The sequence below is a fragment of the Bombyx mandarina genome, chromosome 05 (assembly GCF_030267445.1).
Source record: "Bombyx mandarina strain Sakado chromosome 05, ASM3026744v2".
In the NCBI taxonomy this organism is placed as follows: domain Eukaryota; kingdom Metazoa; phylum Arthropoda; class Insecta; order Lepidoptera; family Bombycidae; genus Bombyx; species Bombyx mandarina.
Window position 1 is genome coordinate 11,360,928 of NC_143212.1, and position 21,411 is coordinate 11,382,338.

At 36.5% G+C, this 21,411-nt stretch overlaps 3 protein-coding genes across 3 annotated transcripts; 1 reads left to right on the forward strand and 2 right to left on the reverse strand.

Annotated features, from left to right (window-relative positions):
* Positions 1–57: 57 nt before the first annotated feature.
* On the reverse strand, positions 58–13,890 carry eIF3e (eukaryotic translation initiation factor 3 subunit e). Its single transcript, XM_028172360.2, has 9 exons — positions 13,614–13,890; positions 13,413–13,529; positions 12,806–12,973; positions 11,079–11,201; positions 4,810–5,051; positions 4,351–4,485; positions 4,064–4,258; positions 815–1,049; positions 58–159 (listed from the first exon to the last, which is right to left on the reverse strand). Exons 1-9 carry the CDS (start codon positions 13,707–13,709, stop codon positions 133–135), a joined length of 1,338 nt encoding a protein of 445 aa, XP_028028161.1. The 5' UTR covers positions 13,710–13,890; the 3' UTR covers positions 58–132.
* LOC114241513 (uncharacterized) lies at positions 5,065–7,313 on the forward strand. Its single transcript, XM_089727760.1, has 2 exons — positions 5,065–6,176; positions 7,127–7,313. Exons 1-2 carry the CDS (start codon positions 5,176–5,178, stop codon positions 7,311–7,313), a joined length of 1,188 nt encoding a protein of 395 aa, XP_089583886.1. The 5' UTR covers positions 5,065–5,175.
* A 1,134-nt stretch (positions 13,891–15,024) lies between the features above and the next one.
* Positions 15,025–17,911, reverse strand: LOC149502984 (uncharacterized). Its single transcript, XM_089727754.1, has one exon. The coding sequence runs from the start codon at positions 17,909–17,911 to the stop codon at positions 15,071–15,073; it is 2,841 nt and encodes a 946-aa protein (XP_089583880.1). The 3' UTR covers positions 15,025–15,070.
* Between the last annotated feature and the right edge of the window lie 3,500 nt (positions 17,912–21,411).

Consider the following 21,411-nt stretch of genomic DNA (forward strand, 5'->3'; position numbering starts at 1 on the left):
AAGAGACTTATAAAGTGAATGAAACATAATGGTTTATTTCAAATAATACACTAAAACTTTACAAATCTGTTTAATTTGTTTTAATTATGTCATTATCTTGAAGTAAAAAAGCTTCAAGTAGCGTTTTTTCAATTAAAACTCTTGAGTACCCCAACGTATCTGAAAAATAAAGATCAAAAATTATATTTTTCAACACTTTAATAGGAACAGCAATATGTAGTTGTATTATAACTGTTCCCGAAGCTGAACGTGGAATAAATGATAAACCTTAAATTAATTACTAAGCATACACACACTTAGTAAGATTATAATATATTTTATCATATTCATAAATAAGTACAAATATAGTGAAGCCACAATGTAAGGCGAAATTGTAAGTGCCCACATGTTTTCTCATCCCACATCAATTAATACAATATTTATTTATTGCGTGATTAATTGAAACCTTATATACTATGTACTACCTATTGACATTATTTTTTGCGAATGGCATTTTTAAATTTTAATTAGTGCTTTTAACATATTCAAATATGAGAATGAGGTCACGGCTCACCTAGCGTTGAGTGGTTACTGGCGACCCATAGGTATCAACATGTGAAGACCTCCACCCATCATAAAACAGAGATTTTAATCTGAATTGTATAGTACTACTGCTGTCCCACCATTTAAGCTGAAGAGCATGACTGCTTCACGGTAAAAATAGACACCGCATTGGAGAGGCGTATTTTATGCTTGCACGGATAAATACCACCTTAGGGCATAAGGTTCCAATACATCAGGAATATTTTAATTATAAAATTTTTTTTTTACTCACATCTTGATTGCGTGCTTTATGTTTCCTTTCCACTAATGAAGTCAGAGCTTCGGATCTCACTGCCAGTGAATCGATTCTCTCAACTAATTGTTGATATGGCGAAAGAGGTTGTGCACCCATCACCACGTGACCTAACTTGGAATCGATCTTCGCGTCCAGGCGGGCATTACGGATTAAGTTCACGATCCAACATTCCGCTTCATCAGGCTGCATGTTTAAGTTCTCGGCTAACATTCTGTAAAAAAATTTAACCTTTCTCTCATCACATTGATACATTATATCAAAATAATTTTCAGCCCACAGCCGTCCACCGCCGGACATACTACCCTGTCAAGAAAGTACCAGGAAAAGATCTAAAATACACAAAATGTTAATTATTCGTCCAAATTTATTGTATCATCTTCAAAGTATGCTCTTTTAGAAACGATACACTTACGCTAACGAATAATCTAATCATAAAAATATTTGAGTTTAGGAAAAAGAAAGTGCTAGGCCATATCTGGTGGATAAGGTGGTTGCTTCAAGCATTTGTTGAGTTTTTGGTCAAAATTTCGTTCACAATGATGGCCTTATCCGAAGGCGCAGTATTGTGGTGCAAAATCCAAGAATTTTCTTTCCCCAAATCTTACATCTGGGTACGGATCGACTTGTGAGACAGAAAGTTTGGCGGCTATCTCTCTTATACTTAAATGAGGATTCTCGGGTCATTATTTCCTTCACTTTTGCGATGTTAACTTCAATTGCAGACGTTGCTGGTCTACCCAAGTGAGTCAAATCTTCCATCACATCTCCACCGATTTTGAACAATTTTTATCATTCTTATGCACGCGTTTTGGACAAAGTTGATTTACCATAAGCTTTCGGGAGGTAACATTTTCAGTGACTCCGAAAACGAAATTCGATTGGCAAAGCAAAATTTAAGACAAACCCTTTGTTCGATGCTTTTGTCTATTATGAAATTCGCAATACACACTGGATATAACTAACAAGGCACTGTATAGTATACAAACTAAGTATAGTAGTTTAAACTAAGTATAGTAGTTTAAACTAAGTATAGTAGTTTAAACTAAGTATAGTAATTTAAACTAAGTAACATATGCTACTCAAACTCCGCGCCAAAATGGAAAACAGTTGTGTCAATCTAACAGAAAAAAAAGTTTGGTGTTTTTTTCCCCCTACCTTTTCGCTGACAGCCTAAGAGGCTATTCCAACTATGCCCGGACGGATAGGTTAGCTCGCGGGATCAACCTAAGAGAATTTGATAACACTAGCCCGCTCAAAAGCAGTGCTTCGCAGAATCTACCACCGAATCGGAAATCGCTACCCAGTGAGAAGATCCGGCGAGAAACTCAGTGGATGGTGTCTATGGGTTAGTTCGCTCGAACTCTTCGTCGTAATAGACAAGTCCGACGAGGACGGTGACCGGTGCTTGAGGATTCATAAAGCACCGAGAATGAATCCGGGGGATCCGACAAGACATGTTTCGGGCGATGGCGGTTTTGCGTTGCTCTGTGGCGGTCCGATAAAGAATTAGGGGCGGCCACGATAAAAGGGTTTTCGTGGCGCGCCGCTTGTAGAAGTAGCGTTCAGTTTGGAACCAAATACAATTCCCGATACTTTTTTGACTGAATGTAGGCCTTTTCCAATTTACGTAATTACAATTCTAATTTATTTATAGAAACCGGCAAACTTCTTGAGCAAATGACCTTGACTGCGCAGAACCGAATTTTAGATCACTTTGGTGGTGAGGGTGAGGCGCGACGGCAGGGGAAATCGTAGCGAGCGCGTTATTGGTAGATCAGTCGAACCTTGCGTCCCGCACCGCGCCCTCGTTCCGCTTGCTTCCAAAAGTACGCTTGCGTACAGTGAAAAGTCTATCGTTATTAATCGTTTGTACACATAATGGCCATACGACCTTTAAAATCGGAACATATTATATGACCGTAATGCGGTGGAAATAGATGGATTGTTAGTTAGTACCTGGATGATCATATGGGCTCCTAATACGTAAATTCTACTTTTATTTTTATTAAAGTTATTTGTTATAATTGCTTGTTGACTTTGTTGCCATTGCTATTTGTTGAGTGTTTGTTGATTTTGTATAAAAAATACACTATGCCGCGACAAACTGGTGTAGTATTCAAAAGAAAGGGTAGAAAAATTGTGTACGACGTATATTGCTTCATTATAAAACAGGGTAAGAATTATATGGGAAAAAGTAAAACAGACTTCGGAAGCAACAAAAACATCCGTGAGTACTGTTAGGTGCATTATTAACGAAGCTAAAGGCTCTGGCTTGCTCGCCGTGTTTCGGACTTAGGGTAAGAAAAGATCAGGGAAGAAGAAAGTTACCGGAATGGATAGTTTCGTTCAATCTGTAATAAAAAGATGTAATCATAATAACTACATAACAAGCAGCGAAACTCCGTACCGTAGAAAGGCTTCGAAAAATTTAAAGAAGATATAAACTTTAATGGCTCGGTATGAAGTTTACGACGAATTATGAAAGAGCTAGGCTTCAGATGGAAAAAAACAGAAAATAATCGGAAGCTGATAATTGAAAAAAGTTACATTCGATTACTACGAATCCAATATCTTCAAAAAAATAATTAATTATAGACAAAAAAGTAGACCGAACCGACCGAGTTGTAAACTACACCGATGATCCCTATGTCGACTCATCACGATGATAGCAACTCGGGTGATAAAAACAGTGATGATGATGGTCAAGATTATGATAACGAAAAAAATAATTACAAATACCAGCTTCGCTTCAACTGAACCAAGACCTGGCAACAGCTCTAGTTTTGACTTAATAGAAGGAATATCTATTTTACCCCAAGATTAAATTATTACAATTATTAACCTATATTTTTTGTTGATGTTCTCATAAATATATAAATAAATACATATGTTGATTTTAATAATTTAATTGCATTATGACGCAGAGTAAATAATGTTTGTGCACGTGAGTGTACCATGCGCGAACTTACCCCCACTACGTCAACAAATGCTCAAGAAGTTTGCCGGCTATTATACCTCAATGAAATTGCAAATATACACCTAACTTATTAATATTGAGCTTCAGTGCTTGTAATATAAAAATAGAACCACTTTTATTTCCACGTGCACATGAGACCAACTGCATTTAAATATGAATGTGTCAGTGATTATGGTCATATCTTAACCAGTGTGCGAACACTAGTTAGTGTACATAAAAAAATCAACAGAGTAAGCGTTCATACTTACCCAATACTAATGACTTGATGAATACGGCAGAAAGTTTCAAAGATCATCAGTCGAGCATTTTCGACAAACTCTTCCAAACAGGCGATTAAGAAAAAGTCAGTCAAAAGTACAGCTTGGCATTGATTCAATTTTCGACGGGCCGCTTCGAAATCAAAATTAACATACAGATGTTCAATGAACTCTGTGATAGGATCTCTGAAATATAATATATATTTTTATTTCGTATTTGCGATAAACACAAACGTAAGCAAACGTCATCATATATCTTGAAAAAATGAAAAAAGCACCTATAGGTGTAAGCTTCTTGTTGAATAACTTTCACAAGGTCCTTCAAGGCGTTTCTGCGAGACCTGTTTATGATTACTGCAGTAGCCAAGTAGCGGAGGATGTGGGGACACATCGTCTGGATGGCGTTCAAGTACCTGTTACACGATAATACATATTGTGATAACTTTTAAAATAATATAACTGATTCGGTTGGTGTCGCGGTTAGTGACCATCATTTCAGTACCTCGGGTCCCGGTTAGATTTTCCGTCTGAGTTAATGTCTCTTATGCAATTGGATCGCCTTTGCTTTCATTACCACTCGGGCTTTGGAATGTAGAATATACATATTTTATAACTAAGTTAATGTAACAAAATATTTTTAATTGATAATTATTCTTTTCATTGCCTATTATGTACATATAGAGATTCGAAAATTTTCATAAATACTGAAGATAAACATTCAAAAATGTAAAACTTACAAAGGCTTATACAGGAACATTTCGATGATCAAATCACGTCCTTTGACATGATTGAAGAACACGAATAGCGACCAGTGAACCAGCCAGGTCCGTTGCTGTAGGGCTTGCATGTTGCTGGCAGTGGAACCGGCTCCACCGTTATCGATGAACTCTCGCAGTTTGGTTAGATCATCGAGCGCGCCATCCCAATTTTGTACCAAAATTTCGCTAGCCAATTTACCCCAAAGAACCGACAAATAATTCTGAAAACAATATATTCGTTGTTTACCTTGCTAATTATTATTTATGATAGATTCTCTTTGGTGTCTACAATGTTTTTTTCTTTCTCAATGACATAATGTACTTAAAGGTGACATTTGAAATTGAATGCAAGTTTATATCGAAATGCCATCTACAAAGTTAATAATACGAAAACACGAAGAATCGAAAAACTGTAAAAGTTTGCAAATTTTAATAGACGATGACGAACATTCAGCAAATGTGCATTTTGGAAAATGGGCGGATGGGACAATTGATACTAACAAGAGTACCAAATCACCATGTCTTATTGTGAAGATAGTTTCCACCTTTGAATCAGATCTACTTAATTTAGAATCTAGTGCTAAACTGCTAGAACCCGATAAAGTGAACGAATATTTAGACACTAACACTGATTGCCGCTTGAATAATAACAATCGAATCATACATCAAAATGATAGTAATGAATTTACTGAAAAACATATCAATAACGTTCCCAAAGATTACATCAACCCCTTACAGTACAGTCTTGATAGAGTGAATGAGAATAATGCCCGAATTATGGAAAATATTAAAATATTAAATAGAACATTGGATTTGACTAAAAGTCAAGAGATTTTAGATACAATATACACGAGATCTTTGAGACATCCTTACTACCGTGGGTCAAATTATATCCATGAAGCAGGAATAAAAAAACATTTTAACTGCCAACATTTAACAACAGAATGCAAGACACAACAGCGCTGGCAAATCGTTTGGACTTGCATTCAATGTTTTCAAGTATGGCCTCGTCGAGATCAAGCAATTGAACATCCTGGTGATAGTTGTAATCCAAAAGATATTGAGGCCATTCGAGAAATTAAAACCTCGTCACTATTACAATGCGAGTTTTGCGAAAAAGTATTTACAAGTATTCCAAGACTTTTGACTCATAGCAAATTGCACTCTGTCGTAAACAATTACGAATGCACTACTTGTAGTTTGACATTTAAATCATATAAAACTAACGAGCAACATTGGCTGGTGTGCCCGTGGTTGAAAATATACAGTTTTGAATTGCCAAAATTTTTGTTGTGCAACATTTGCGACCGTAAATTCAAGAATTACGATCAACTCTACAATCACAGGTGAAATTCTCTTCACATTTTTCTTATCTTATAGGTGCCTTCAATTCGATTTCCATTCAAGGCAGATATCATACAATGGTAATGGTCCAATGGTAAGTGCTTACTGTCGCTCATACACCTTTGCCTACTGCTAAGGGCTCTTTTCAAAACTCATCTGACGATGAGGATATATGCATATAAAATTTCAAAAAACACCACGGAAGCGAATTCTTTCTAGAAATGGATTTACAAGGCAAGCTCTTGAAACGCAGTGGTAGTGGCAGTTACATAGTGGTAGTGGTAGTAGGAGTGTACTCTACTTCAGAAATGGCACTGATGACTGACATCTCCTGCATATAAAGTATGTATAGATCACAGGGGGAACCAACGTCTATTCGAAGAAGAGAAGTCAACAAACACTCTGAACGCTTCTCTCTTCTCTTATGAAGACAAAGAAAAATAGTACATACGGATCAAAGTTGGGTTGTGGTAGGCTACGCGAGGTCGAACCTGTGCTTTATTTAGGCGCTTAAGTTTTTATTAAGGAATGAATTACAGCTTTATTCTAGTAAGGAATCATAAACAAGAATGGACACTCTGTCGTTAGTTTGGGTTTGATTTACGGAGATTTACTTTTTTTTCTTTTTTTTATTGCTTAGATGGGTGGACGAGCTCACAGCCCACCTGGTGTTAAGTGGTTACTGGAGCTCATAGACATCTACCTTACATACACTTTGAGATATAAGTTCTAAGGTCTCAGTATAGTTACAACGGCTGCCCCACCCTTCAAACCGAAACGCATTACTGCTTCACGGCAGAAATAGGTAGCGCGGTGGTACCTACTCGTGCGGATTCACAAGAGGTCCTATCACCAGAAGACTTACTACTTAAAGCTTGTAAGCATCACACACTAAGATTATGTGCATGAAATAAGATGGAACTCCGTAATTAAATTAATAAAATATTTGCAGATATAAAGCTGAACATTTCATGCTGAAAATCATTCAAGATATTAAAACCGATGAGCCAATGATAAAAGCGTCTATCAGTATTTTAGCTCATCAATGTGAGCTATGTGGTCTTTGGTATAACGCCCTTTCAGAAGTAAAAGCCCACAGAACACAAGTTCACCAACAGTTTGATGCTATAGTTTATTAGTATGCAATTTTCCTAAATGCTAGTTGTTACTTGCAATAAATTGTATTTTTTTTACTTACAAATAGATGTAGTATTTAAGATTCTTATTAATTAATACAAGAAATAAGAACTGAAATATATTAATTTACAACTTCATAAAGCCTTAAAATTAATAGTGTTACATTTTATCTTTTTTTCATAGATGGGTGCACAATCTCACTGCCCACCTGCTCTATTGATATTGGATACTATAGATATCACAATGTTCATTTTATAATGTCTACATAATAATATATTTCTAACCTATCTAATACATGAAGTTGAAGTCCCAACTGTATTGTAGAATAGCTGTCCCAACCTTCAAAACTTAATAACAGGTTCATGATAGAAGTAGCCAAAACGGTGATAACTACGCATGAGGATACCCAATACCCCCTATTATCAGTATATGCTCGTAGGCTATATCAGTACACTATAATAACATGCTGAGTACTGCTGCCCATTCTCTGGCGAATCTCGCGTGACTCCAGGGGAAAAGCTGGTGCTATACCACACAGAGAGTAAGTCGCTTTTATACATTCTGCCGTGCTTGTGATATATACAGTAAGTGCCTTGGAGACACTTTTGAGAAAAACGCGTTTAAAGATTTCAATTTTACTTTTGACGTTTCTCACGAAGTATAAAGCATAACTAAGTTTTTATAATTTTTTAAGATAAATATAGGCTTTTGTAACAATTTGCCTATTATTATTTTTATTCAGAAATAATATTTAAATTATAAAGCTTCAAAAATTATTTATATTAAGGAATTAATAATTAAAAAAAAACTATTTTTTTAGCATTGGTACAGTAAGTGTGTGACTTACTGTAACAATATTTAGTTTGAACTACATACTGCAATTATGATTACGGAATGAGGTGAATGTTTAAATAGAATAACAAAAATTGCACAATTTGCCTAATGAAACTTAATCACTTACTGTAATTATAGCTATGAGCAATATGTAAACTTATGGCATCTACCATAAAGCACTGGAACCATAATTAATTACTCTTCCTCGATTTTATTTGTAGATAAAAGAAACAAAAGAGATCTTATGAAATCACAGCTTAATAGAATAATTACACAACTTTGTTAAGACTATAAAATTTTAAAATCAGTTCCATTTATTGAATTTTTTATGCATTGAGAATAAAAAAGCCACCAAAAATAAACACTTTGTTACTAAAAAAACTAATACAGTTCTTTTTGGAATCTTTATAATAAAAATAATAATACGTAGATTGACAGAACGCAGCTGCACAACCCTGATCTAATAAGGTACTTTATAATCTTTAATAAGTAATTTAACCTCTTAAGACGGTTATTATGTACTACTAAACTATCATGTAGATTATCAAATCCTCGATACAAGAAATTATCAAATCAGTCAATCTTACAAATCAATAATATTAGCACCTGTGTAACAGTTTATGGTTAAATAGTAAATGTCCTTTAATTGACTAGTAATATGTCGGCTTACATAATATAGGCATATTAGGGGTTAAAGTATGAAATTGCCGATTTGACCTGAAAAATTGAAATTCGTTTTTTTTTTTCATTTAACATATTTATTGAATCAAAATATCTACAGTTATTATCTATACATTGCTACCATCTAAAAGAAAGGTCATTTATCTCTTTGCGATAGAACTCTGGTGATCTAGATTCTACAAACTGTGTGAAAGCATTTTGTACTGCCTCCTGGGACGAAAAGTTTTTATCACCTAGAAACTTGTCCAAATCCGAAAAAAATGGTATTTATTCCGTTGGAGCAAGGTCTAGCAAATACGGGGGGGTGACCAATGGTTTCTAATTGCAGTTCCTGTAGAGTTAAAACGGTTTCTCGTGCTGTGTTGGTCTCGCGTCATCATAGAGCAGTAATGATGAAGACCGATTCAGGATTCAGGGCTGTTTCACTACAAGTTTTACTATCATTGTTCGGAGTACGGCATAGTAGACATTTACCGTTATTTCTTGACCAGATCGGAGAAACCTATAGTGAATAACACCATGTTGAGATCCCCAAACAGTTACCATTACTATAAATATATTGGTAAGCTTTGCTTCAGGATACTGTTGCGGCGTTTGACCTGGGGTCAGCCATTGCATTTTTCGCTTACGGTTATCGTAAAGAATCGCTTTTCATCACATGATATTACTTCATTTCTGTATCGATTCAACAAGGCAACACAAGGTTCAACACGCGTTTCTTTCTGCAGATCAGTCAAATCATAATGAACCCATTTTTCCCATTTTTTTTAAATTTCATTGATTTGGTGCAAATGACACAATATTGTTGATAAGGTAACATTAAACCATATCGCTAATTCCTGAGTAGTTTGGCTCGGATCAACTCTCACCATCTCTTTCAATTCATTGTTATTCACATGTGTGGGCAGTCTTCCACGTGGTTCGTTCTTCAAATCAAAATTTCCATCACGAAAGCGTTTAAACTAAAACACACGCTGCGTTCATTAGTAGTCCCTTCTCCAAACGCAACATTAATGTTGCGTGCTGCTTTTGCAGCGTTAGTTCCGCGTCGGAACTCTTATTAAAAAATCAATCGAATTTTCAAGTATCCATCTTTCTTGTCTAAGCTGAATAATAAAAAAAAACTGAAAGTCGATAATCGAATGTTACACATGTTCACTAAAAAATCTCAAACCATGAAGGTTCTATGTCAATTCGAAGTAGGTACCTATTACAACAAAACGGCAATTTAAATAATCCCTGTTATTTAAAGAAAATATTCTGAACTCAAAACTCTTCGGTTAATAGATTTGATGCAGAATTCGAAATGTTTAACCAAAAATATCTTCTATTCTCATGCATCAGAGGTACAAGCTTCTGTATAATATTTACTTTACGATCTGCAGTGATTCCTCTGGGACTATTTTTAAACTTCACCTAAGGAAACTTTTGGGTCTTCATAATTTTGGCTTGTAAAAAGTCCAATGATTGAAACATCTCATTATGATCTGTTTTATACATTAGTATGAGTTGAGCCCTCTCAACTTTAACTAAACACCTTATAATATTTGCAGTAAGTAACGTGTTTACCTAACACGTTCCAGGCAAGTCTACGCATAATATGAAGTATTCTTTAATATAATTACAGTAGTGAATCTTGCTGTTGTTACGACTATGCATAAAAATAAATATTTTACTTTGCTGACTTATCATATACACAGTAAGTTCAACTTACTGTAGATATGTTAAGGTTTAGTAACTAATGCTTTATTTTCAACAATTAATATAATAACAGTATGTGGTACTTACCGCTAATATGTTTCAGTGATACTTGATGAAAAATACTCATATCTTAAAAATAATAACAGCAAAATTACTTACTGTATCAATACATAGGAAATGGTTTAAACTTTATGAAAAAATCAACCGTATGTGCCCATACTGCAATTATAATAAGTATGTTTTGGCGCAAAATGTTTCTTACTGTGGTTGTGCTTAAGCTTATTTACGTTTCTATACCACATTTTAAAATTTTAAATATACAGAAATGTAGATCTCAATCTCTACATTCCAAATATATACTTAACTCAATATCGACAAAAATGTGACTTACTGTATTTATCGTAAGCACGGCAGCATTGCTGTCTATACATATTTTGACAATTTTATTTTACAAGTCTATTTAAATGTCATAACAATGGCTTCATTTCATAATACATAGGTATTTGATAATTAAATATAATATGACATATTACGTTTTTATTGTTCCTTACCTTGTCAGTTGGCGACATCACCAGTTGACAAAAGTAAAGATATGATGCTGACTCCACATAATTTCCACATTCATAGCGATATTTGGCCAAACGATACATGCTATCGATCATTTCAATTTTAAACTGGAATAGAAATTGATATTAGTCAAACCACATTCTTTTATTTTTAGTTTTATTTAAGGATTTATATTTATAAATTGAATATCTTGCTGATAGACATATTTCATATATCTACTATATACTAAATATGTTTACTAAGACCAAACAATTTTAGGTTTTTTTTTCTTTTCGTAGATTGGTGGACGAGCTCACAGCCCACCTGGTGTTAAGTGGTTACTGGAGCCCATAGACATCCACAACGTAAATGCACCACCCACCTTGAGATATAAGTTCTAAGGTCTCAAGTATAGACAAGTGATAAGTCGTCGTGGCCTAAAGGTCGTCCGGTGTATTCGTATCGAGCGATGTACCGGTGTTCGAATCCCGCTGGCGGGTACCAATTTTTCTAATGAAATACGTACTCAGCAAATGTTCACGATTGGCTTCCACGGTGAAGGAATAACATCGTGCAATAAAAATGAAACCCGCAAAATTATAATTTGCGTAATTACTGGTGGTAGGACCTCTTGTGAGTCCGCACGGGTAGGTACCACCGCCCCGCCTATTTCTGTGAAGCAGTAATGCGTTTCGGTTTGAAGGGTGGGACAGCCGTTGTGACCATACCGAGACCTTAGAACTATATCTCAAGGTGTGTGGCGCATTTACGTTGTAGATGTCTATGGGCTCCAGTAACCACTTAACACCAGGTGGGCTAGCAGCTCGTCCACACATCTAAGCAATAAAAAATAAAAAAAATATATTTACATACATTCTACTGCTGTATTTAAAAAATCTATCATTAAATTTTATTAAGTTAACCAAGGTAATATACCACTTAAAACTTCTGATCTGAAGATAAAATTCTGTAAGCTGACATCATAAGCTAAGGCAGGTAGAGGATGTATATCTGTTTCCTTTAAAGTGTACATATATCTAATATATATATTAATAATTAAAATTATAACTATTTATGCTGAATTGTTTCAGCTGCTTGTTGTATCAGCACAAAATAGTCTTCTTCTGAAGAATGAAATATCTAATTTTGATACACTGCCCTACTGCAAAATTCAATATTATTGCAGTATTCTATGACATAATTCTTGAGTTATTCCAAGAAAAATCCAGTATTGGCATAACAATATTTTTTTCAAATCCATGTCATATTACTCTTCTAATTTACAACTATTTTATGACATACATTGCTATGTACTCAAAATAGTGCTTAGTATTTACTTTTAAATAAGATTCCACTGATTAATGAATTTGATCTTATTGAGCGGTTGGAAAAATAAATGCCCCACACTTGCTATTATCTTGATAAATGTTTATACAGAAAAGCTTTTTACTTTTAAGTTACAATCGTACAACAATTGAATGAGGTGTTCTATGCCTTTCGGTTATATTATTCGGTTTTTGTATGTTTTCTTTTGTTTTGATAATTATATTTGGGAATACCCTTCTCAGAACTGTCTCTATTAGAGTATGTAAAATTGTTAACAAATTTAATTTAATGAGCATTTTAAGTTATTGTTCTTTTTTCATATAGAATAAATAATACTGTTTTGCTGTACTGCATGGCAGTTTAGTAATTATCTTTTCATTTAGTTTCTGTTGTATGAAAGACTCACCTCATACTCCTTGTTTGTCGAAAGATGGTTTATAAGAGTTTTAGGATCCCTCATGGTTTCAATTGTTTTCATTACATCATCTCTTTGCATGAGTCTCAATACTGGCTCTACTGCATCTTGAAGTTCCTGCAGTTCCGAAAGAACTACACCTCTCCGCTGTATAATTTCCTAGAATCACTTTTAGGTTTAATTAAGTCATTATAGTATTTGTATATGCAATTTCGGAAAGGGCACATGTCGCATATTTCGTCAAATACGTTTTTTCATATACATGTAGTTTTGAGGCTTACCTACACCCATTTTATAATTCCAGTAATTTTCAAATGCTAATTAACACTAAAACATATCTCAAAAGTTAATATTTTAAATTTTACACTGCTTTAGAAAATAATCAGTTTTTTTCATCTCCTGAACATTTTACATTTTCAGAATGTGCCCTTTTCGACATTCCATATTCAATTATTCTTGTCATAATTATGTATTTAAACACATATACATATACATACACAGTCAGATGTCAGCATCTCTAATAATTTGTGTTAAACATCATTCCGTAAATAAAGTTAATTTAGGACAAATAATATATTTATTAAAGATTAATTCTTACTTCAGGAGTGTCTTCTTCAGGATAGAGCATTCTTCTGATGTCAATAACATAATCTATCATGTTAGTTTTGCTCAAAATCTCCAACTTTGCCTGCAGGAGCTCTGACTGGTCATATGTCTGAAAGTATTTGGTTTTAAGCCTTTCAGTTGCTTTTTAGAAGGAAACGGACAACACTTTGTAAAACTTGACTTCATAACCTACCTCCTTTGCTGCTAAGAATTCTAGTAAAGGAAACACGAGATGCCGATCAAGATACTGTCCTATTTTAAACGTTAAATCAAATTTTGAGTAACTCATGTTGATAGTTTATTTTCATGAATTCTTATGAAAATGGAAACACATGTAGTAGGTAGAAACCAACAACCTGTAATCTACAAATAGTATGTAGTAAAAGGAAAGCACTTTAGGCTACGTCCACAGTAAATATACTGAGTACAGAGTAAGCCAAAGTCAATAGTAGACAAATATTTAAAATGTTATCTATGGAGTAGTATGATATTTTGTTAGGACTCCAAAAAGTACACTGAAAAAATCTTAGTAAATGACCACCATTTTACTGAGATTATATTTCATCCCATATCATCTCAATTCATTTCATTTAATTTCATCCCAGTTGATTAGTGTCTCAAATTAATCATCTTCATTTCATTTCACTCCATAATATCATTTTTCATAAAAATATGAATAATATAAATTAAAATAAGACATGACTTAAAGGTCTCAGTTAACAGGTCATAAAATTTCTTAAAAAAAAAAAAAATTGTTTATTGAGGGACTTTTTGGCGGGAACGCGAGGAGTGAAGTTGTGTGATTTGTTTTATTTTGTCTACGTGTTTCTTCAGGTTTAAATGTGTAGTATCGGTGGTTTATTAACTGTTTAGTATCTGTGAAAGTGCACAAATGTGGGAAAATGAAACAAAGCCAATGAACGTAACTTCTCGGGATCCTCCAAAAAGTCCACTGAAAAAATCTCAGTAAATCACCACCATTTTACTGAGATTAAATTTCATCCCATATCATATCAATTCATTTAATTTCATCCCAGTTGATTAATGTCTCAAATTAATCATCATTTCATTTCATAAATTTTCATAAAAATATGAATATAAATTAAAACAAGACATTACATATAAGGGTGAGACAGATATATTAGTATTCATTATGATATTCGTAATACAGCTTGTATTCGTGTATCGGTAATCCGTCGAATTCTGATATGCTAATATTCCGTATTCACTTATTCATAATATTAGTCAACTCACATCGGTCGGGTTGTATCTATCCACAGAACACTGTTACTTCTAGCGAAGTATCTATCACACGAAAATATACTGGCATACGCCGTACGTGTCTCGCGGATATCTGTCTATCACATTCTTAACAATACTGCATGCCCTAAGAGTAAATGAGATAAACTTAATGTTTATATACAATATAATAATTTTTAAAATACTCTGATATATTTATTATAAAAAAAAAGAACACAATTCCTAACCTAAAAGTACATGTTATTATCCGCAACATGCTTCGTCAGATTACAGAAATAAAGTTATCAGCAACATGCTTCGTCAAAAAGTACAATACTTACTTTCAGCTGCAAACGTCGTCATAAGTAATATAAAGGTCCACGATAACAGCAATGCGCGCGTAGGCATCGGCTAGTCAAACAAGCCACTCTGGATCGCACCCGGCCCGAAAGTACCCATTACGCTAGCAGCATTGCCACGCTGTATGGCAATGGATAATCTCTGAACCAGGTACGACCCAGACCGAGGATCGTGGCCTTGCCCTCTGAGGCGGTGGCCAATTGCGGCAATAAACTTTTTGGCCTCCGAACTCCACACACCCGTCGTTTCCACTGCCACTGGAACAAACAGGTATGTAGATTTCAGAGCATCGTACTTGGCATGCTTCGTTTTAGCCGACGCCTCAGCAGCAAAGCCCGCACATTGTCGGGTCCCAGATAAATGACACGCCGCGTATGTACAGCTACAGGTTGCGTCCCATAACAAGCAGCGTCCCTTCTCCCAAGGAATCAGAGTCAAACCATCCGGCCTCTTACCGTCCGACCTGCTGAGGCCTGGTGGTTCCAACACACACGGGATATTTGCGGTGACCAAAGCACGTCGAATAATATCATTAAGTGCATGGTGTCTCGGGAAGCGGCCAGCCGATCTAACACAACTCAGTCCATGCAGTCCGGCGGCATCCACCATACTACCACAGACACATCGATGGGGCTCGCAAATGCTGCAACCGAGTCTCAAAGCTATGGCCACTCTCAATGAATTATTATCAAGAAGTGTCCCCAGCTGTGGTGAAGGCAATGCTTGCAACCAAGCACCAGATTCCGGACAGGAGACCGCTTTCAGGCGCGCTAATTCAACTCCAGTGGCGTCTCCCAGCAAAGTTGACAAAGTCAGCTTGCACAGCACATCATCCCAACACCTCTGCGAGCTCCTGTTCACCGGGAGTGCCTCATTCGGACATAAAAGGCCCCAAGCCGCCAAAGCCTCGCTCGCAAACGGAATCGTAGATCCATCACCATTCGTACCCAGTAACTTAGCAACAAAGTCTACAACCCCATAACACGAAGCCAGGAAAGCAGCGAGCCCAGTACGCTCCATTTGTCGCACCCCCAGGCCGCCATGACATATAGGCAAAACAGCCTGGCACCATTGTCTGTCATCCAAGCTTACGTTTAAAATAGTCTCCAGTGTATCCCTCAACAAAGCATCAAGCTGGGCTACATCTTGAGTGAAGAGCCACGTTGGACAAGTTCTCACCAAATACGTCAAACGAGGCATCGAAAAGCAACAACGAAGCAAGACGAGAGCCACGTGAGATGATAAGCTCAATAGGTTGCCGCGCAATGACGACAATAACTGCCTTTTTATTTCCAGAGAACTTGGTACTCCATCCTGAAATATTGGAGAACCAAGCAAAATGAAATTACTTTTAGTCAAAACTTTGATACCTGGAACCAACTCCTGAAAATCTTTAACTACGCTTGCTGATACTTCAGTAGAAAAGTATACCTCACATTTCCCAGTATTAACCTCCAAGCCGACATCTCGCAACTTCGGAAACAAAAGTCTGATGTCGTCTAGCACGGAATCTGGGGGACCACCTATTGTGCCGTCATCCAAATACCATAGGTTTAAAGGTGACTTGACGGTCTTTATAATGCTGTGGATAGCAAGACTAAAAATTAATGGGCCAAGAGGATCGCCCTGCTGTGCACCTACCTCCGAGTCAATGGAAGATTCCATAAAGAACAACTTACTGGAAGAGCTGTAACACTGATACAAGAATGGGTATAAAGCCGGAATCTTCTCCTTGATTTCATTTAAAATTATATCTCTCTCTAAGCTATTAAAAGCATTCCTTATATCAAGCTTTACAATTGCACTGTTACAGTTCTCCCTGCTCATAGCAAATGCACGGGTAGCATGAATGGCGGCCTCACACCCAAGAGCAGTCCCGAAGCCCAGCTGGTGGGGCTGCAAGTACGAGGCCATTTCATTCCTTACAGACCGACACCCAAGCTTGGCAGCGAGACGACGCAGCACAGACCCCACCGCAATTGGTCTCACACCGCCGTCCTTCTTAGTTAGAGCGCATAAGCTACCTCCGTACAAATAAGGACACACCTGTACATTAACCGTACCTCTTAGTATGAAATTGCATAAGTCTGTAATTGAGTGCAATAGACGAACACCATTTTCACCGGCGGAAGGGGAAATGAGCTCCTTTAAATGGTTTGGACGTAGACCATCAAGGCCAGGTGCAGAGCCGCTATAAAAGGAACTAATTGCGTCAGCAACATCCTCCGAGTTGACAGTCAAAAAAGGGCAACTAGAATCAGGCGCTGGCGGCAATGATAAAGGACGAAAAGGAGTAGGATGTTTATCACGTAATGCGCTTAAAGTCTCATCGTTAAAAGGTGCTAAAGAATCCTCCGACACTAAAAGACGGACAGCTCCACGCAAATCACCCTCATGAACCTTGGCTTCGATTCTTTTGACTGCGGATCGTGGCTTGTGTTTGAAGTCCTCTAAAAAATACGGGCTATTATTGTTTGCATTCTCCTTAACCTTTGCAGTAAGCGAACGGGGGTCACCTCGATCTGGAATTCTCAGAGTCGTGTAAGAAAATGACAACAAGGAAACCCAGTCCTCCACACCGTTATTGTTTATGCAGCCGTCCACAATCACTCTGAGCTTTCCTGCGACTAAATTCCTGGCCCCCTTAGGGATGTGCTTAAGCACAGGAATTTTATTTTTGTAAGATGCCAAATCATCCAGAGTATGGATAACACTCTGGGCTTGTGGATGAGCATCAGCAGTTACAGCACACGGCACCCGAGGCAGTATCGACGGCTGTATCTGGCTGTCTTTATGCATATGAGAAATATGCACATTTAGACCCCGGGGCACCACAAAAAGGCGTGTGGAACCCGGACAATGACGGCATGTTGCCCTTGTGGGACTATTCATAATAATGAATTTTTTATAACGATTTTAAATATAAAATCGTTATAAAAAATTATAAAATATGTTATATAACATTAATAACAACAAAATTCACTTTATCTTTTAATATTATCCACATATTATGTTTATATACTGAGCAATGAAAATAAGTACATAACACTATGAGTTTAAGGACTATTTTGTATTGCACTTTTTACATGTCGAAGATGCTAGTGGGAATTTTTAAATGCATTACTTTTTAATGTTTTAACCTTCATTTCTCGATTCAACTAAAGATTCTACTCGAGGCAAAATACAACATTTTTACATTTATTGGAATAAAATCGGGGAGCTTTATTTTCATTATTTTAATTTTATTTTCTGTTCCCTTCGAATTAGTTGGTTTTAAAACGATGATTTGAAAAACGGAAGTAGGTAGTTGACATTGTTTACCAATTTCATAAATTAAAATATTTCTACACAAAACGTAATACGGCCAGAACTAAATTAAGTGTTTTTACGTAATAAATTATGTATATTTTTATTTTTTTGCCATATATTTTTGCGGTGGTATTTAATTATCTTCTAAGAACTTCTCAAAGTATAAATAAAAGTTTGATTTTTAAATCGAAATGACTTTCTAAACATTCTAAACCAACGGTTCGTGGATTATAATATTATAACTGTTGTGTACCTACTAGACACCTCAGTACCGTATGAGAGGATTTTTTTAAAATCTCGTAAACTCATATCTGACCGACATACCAGTCTTTCGGTAGAAAAAGTAAAAAAGCTGATGTTTTTATGCACCAATAAGAAATAAATAATATTACTAACTTGTTGTTTATATTAATGTACAATGTTGACCAAATTCTGATTTAACAATAATATTTATTTTAATGTACATAATATTACTTATAAAATATTTAGTATGAAGTCAAATTCAACCTAGATACAATATACTATATATATTATTAATAACTAATTTATGTGTATTATCTATGATTATCAACTTTTACACGAATTCCGTATTAGGTTTAACTCGTTTACCCGTTTTATCGAAGTATGTTAAGATATCAGGATATTCACGTATTAGTTAAGGTATTATAATACAGGGTGGCCCATAAGTCCTTTGATATGAAAAAAAATTTATTAAAATAAAACTAATTACATTATGAATTAAATTTTTATTTACATAAAAAGCTTAAAAAACGGGAATTATTTTTTGAAAATAACATCTCCTAAATGTAATCCGTTGCGATCACGGCACTCTTGCAAACGACGTCTAAAATTGTCGATGACTGCGCGGCACGTCACTGCTGAAATGCTTGTCATTTCTCTGCGGATGTTTTCTTTTAGGGCCTCAATTGACCGCGGGTTTGTGTCGTATACTTTAGCCTTAAGGTAGCCCAACAAAAAAAAATCCATCGGGGTCAGATCTGGACTACGTGGAGGCCAGGAAATGTCTCCTCTCTTAGAGATAACTTTGCCAGGAAAAAGTTGACGGATAACGGGCATAGCAGTGTTAGGGGTGTGAGAAGTGGCCCCATCCTGTTGAAACCACGTCCTGGCATTAAAGCCTGAAAAGTTTTGCAATTCTGGTATGAAAAACTCTTCGATCATAGCCACATATCGCTCCGACGTAACAGTAACTGCGCGCCCTCTGCCATCCTCAAAGAAGTAAGGCCCTAGGATACCATGGGCTGACATAGCGGCCCAAACAGTCACTTTCGGACTATGTAAGGGCTTCTGATGCTTAAGTTTTGGATTGATGGGGCTCCTATAGCGGCAATTTTGTTTACTAACATGCCCGTTAAGATGGAAATGAGCCTCGTCAGAGAACATTATGTTATTGAAGGAAGTAAACCGATTCAACATTTCATTCGCATAATTTTGTCTTTGAATACCGTCAGTTTCCTTTAATTCTTGAACCAACTGAATTTTGTAAGGGTGCATATGTAAATCTTTCTTCAAAATCCGTTGTAACGATGTCCTGGATACGTTTAATGCTCTGGCGCGCTTACGAGTTGACTGTGTCGGATTTTCGCGAATAGACTGTGTCACTGTGTCTATGTTTTGTTCCGTACGTGACGTCCTTGGGCGACCCAACCGCGGTTTATCTAACGTCGAACCGGTCTCCTCGAACTTCGCAACCCAGTTCTTAATCGTTTGAAGAGTTGGAGTGTCGTCAAAGTTGTGTAAACCTTTGTGTTCTCGAAATTTACGCCGCGCAACGGTTGCCGAATTGTCGTTTTTATAAAACTCGCGCACACAAAACGCACGGTCCGCTCCGATAAAACGCTCCATCGCGACTAAATTCCCAGAAACCGAAGTTACTCCCCCCGCTTCCCCTGCACCGCTCACGCGCGCCCTGTTCGTTTTATTCAAATTTTACTTTTCAAAGGACTTATGGGCCACCCTGTATTACATAATGAATATATTAGTATTCGCTAATATTGACAAATATCGGTATTAACCCATCTTTAATTACATAAAAGTCTTAGTTACGAGGTCATACAATCCCTTAAAAAAATAACTTAAGCTACGGGGCACGTAGTGTTGTAACATGGTTGTAATGCCGGCCACTCACATGCGCGCAAATATTCGTACATTGTACGAATGTTTGCGCGCATGTGAAGGGCCGTCAAACAATCATTCGCAAACTTAGCGGCTGTGCAAATGGGTTCGGTACTCAATTTGCGAACCCGTTTGCGCTTCCTCCTACACTTGTTTACGAATGTCTCACGAATTTCTCCTCCTTTTTAATTCGTCAATAAAACATTGAAGAGAAAAAGAGTTTTGAATTCTTTCCTAGACATCATTAATAGCCATGCTGTTTTCATGGCATTTCTTTTGATGAAGATACGCTAAACAGTAGACGTCACGATCTATGAAAATAGCGAAACGTCCGTTGCCTTCGCAATCCTGGGCGCAACTGGTCACATGAATGTGTGGGAGACTACGCAAAGGATAGCGGTTCGCGCGCTTTGATGTCTGTGAAAAAACCGACACAGCTTGGTAAACCACGAATGCAGCGAAAACTTTGCATTATCCTTTGCAAATGTCGTCCTACACTTGCGGGTTTGCGTATTCGTGCGAATGTGAGTGACCGGTGTAACATGCGAAGACATTTCTTCCTTATTTTAATATGGCCGTCTGGCCTTATGTCTACTATAGACACAAAAGAAATGAAATTTAGTTTTGAAGTCATCGTGGCCTAAAGGATAAGACGTCTGGTGCAATCGTATCAAGCGATGCACAGGTCTACCAATACCGCAGGCAGATAACATTTTTTGTAATTAAATATGTACTTGACAATTGTTCACGATTGACCTCCACGGTAAAGGAATAAATTCGTTTAATAAAAATCAAACCCGCAAAATTATAATTTGCGTAATTACTGGTGGTAGGACGTCTTGTTAGTCCGCATGGGTAGATACCACCACCCTGCCTATTTCGGCCGTGAAGCAGTAATGTGTTTCGGTTTGAAGGGTGGGGCAACCGTTGCACTGTAAAAACGTGGT

Excerpts from the sequence above, each read along its gene's own strand:
- LOC114241513 (XM_089727760.1), top strand. The coding sequence starts at position 5,176 with ATGCAAGTTTATATCGAAATGCCATCTACAAAGTTAATAATACGAAAA. Across the intron at positions 6,177-7,126 it reads GATCAACTCTACAATCACAG|ATATAAAGCTGAACATTTCA; the intron begins GTGAAATTCTCT and ends AAATATTTGCAG.
- eIF3e (XM_028172360.2), bottom strand. The coding sequence starts at position 13,709 with ATGAGTTACTCAAAATTTGATTTAACGTTTAAAATAGGACAGTATCTT. Across the intron at positions 13,530-13,613 it reads AATTCTTAGCAGCAAAGGAG|ACATATGACCAGTCAGAGCT; the intron begins GTAGGTTATGAA and ends AAATACTTTCAG. Across the intron at positions 1,050-4,063 it reads CATCAAGTCATTAGTATTGG|AATGTTAGCCGAGAACTTAA; the intron begins GTAAGTATGAAC and ends ATTTTTTTACAG.
- LOC149502984 (XM_089727754.1), bottom strand. The coding sequence starts at position 17,911 with ATGAATAGTCCCACAAGGGCAACATGCCGTCATTGTCCGGGTTCCACA.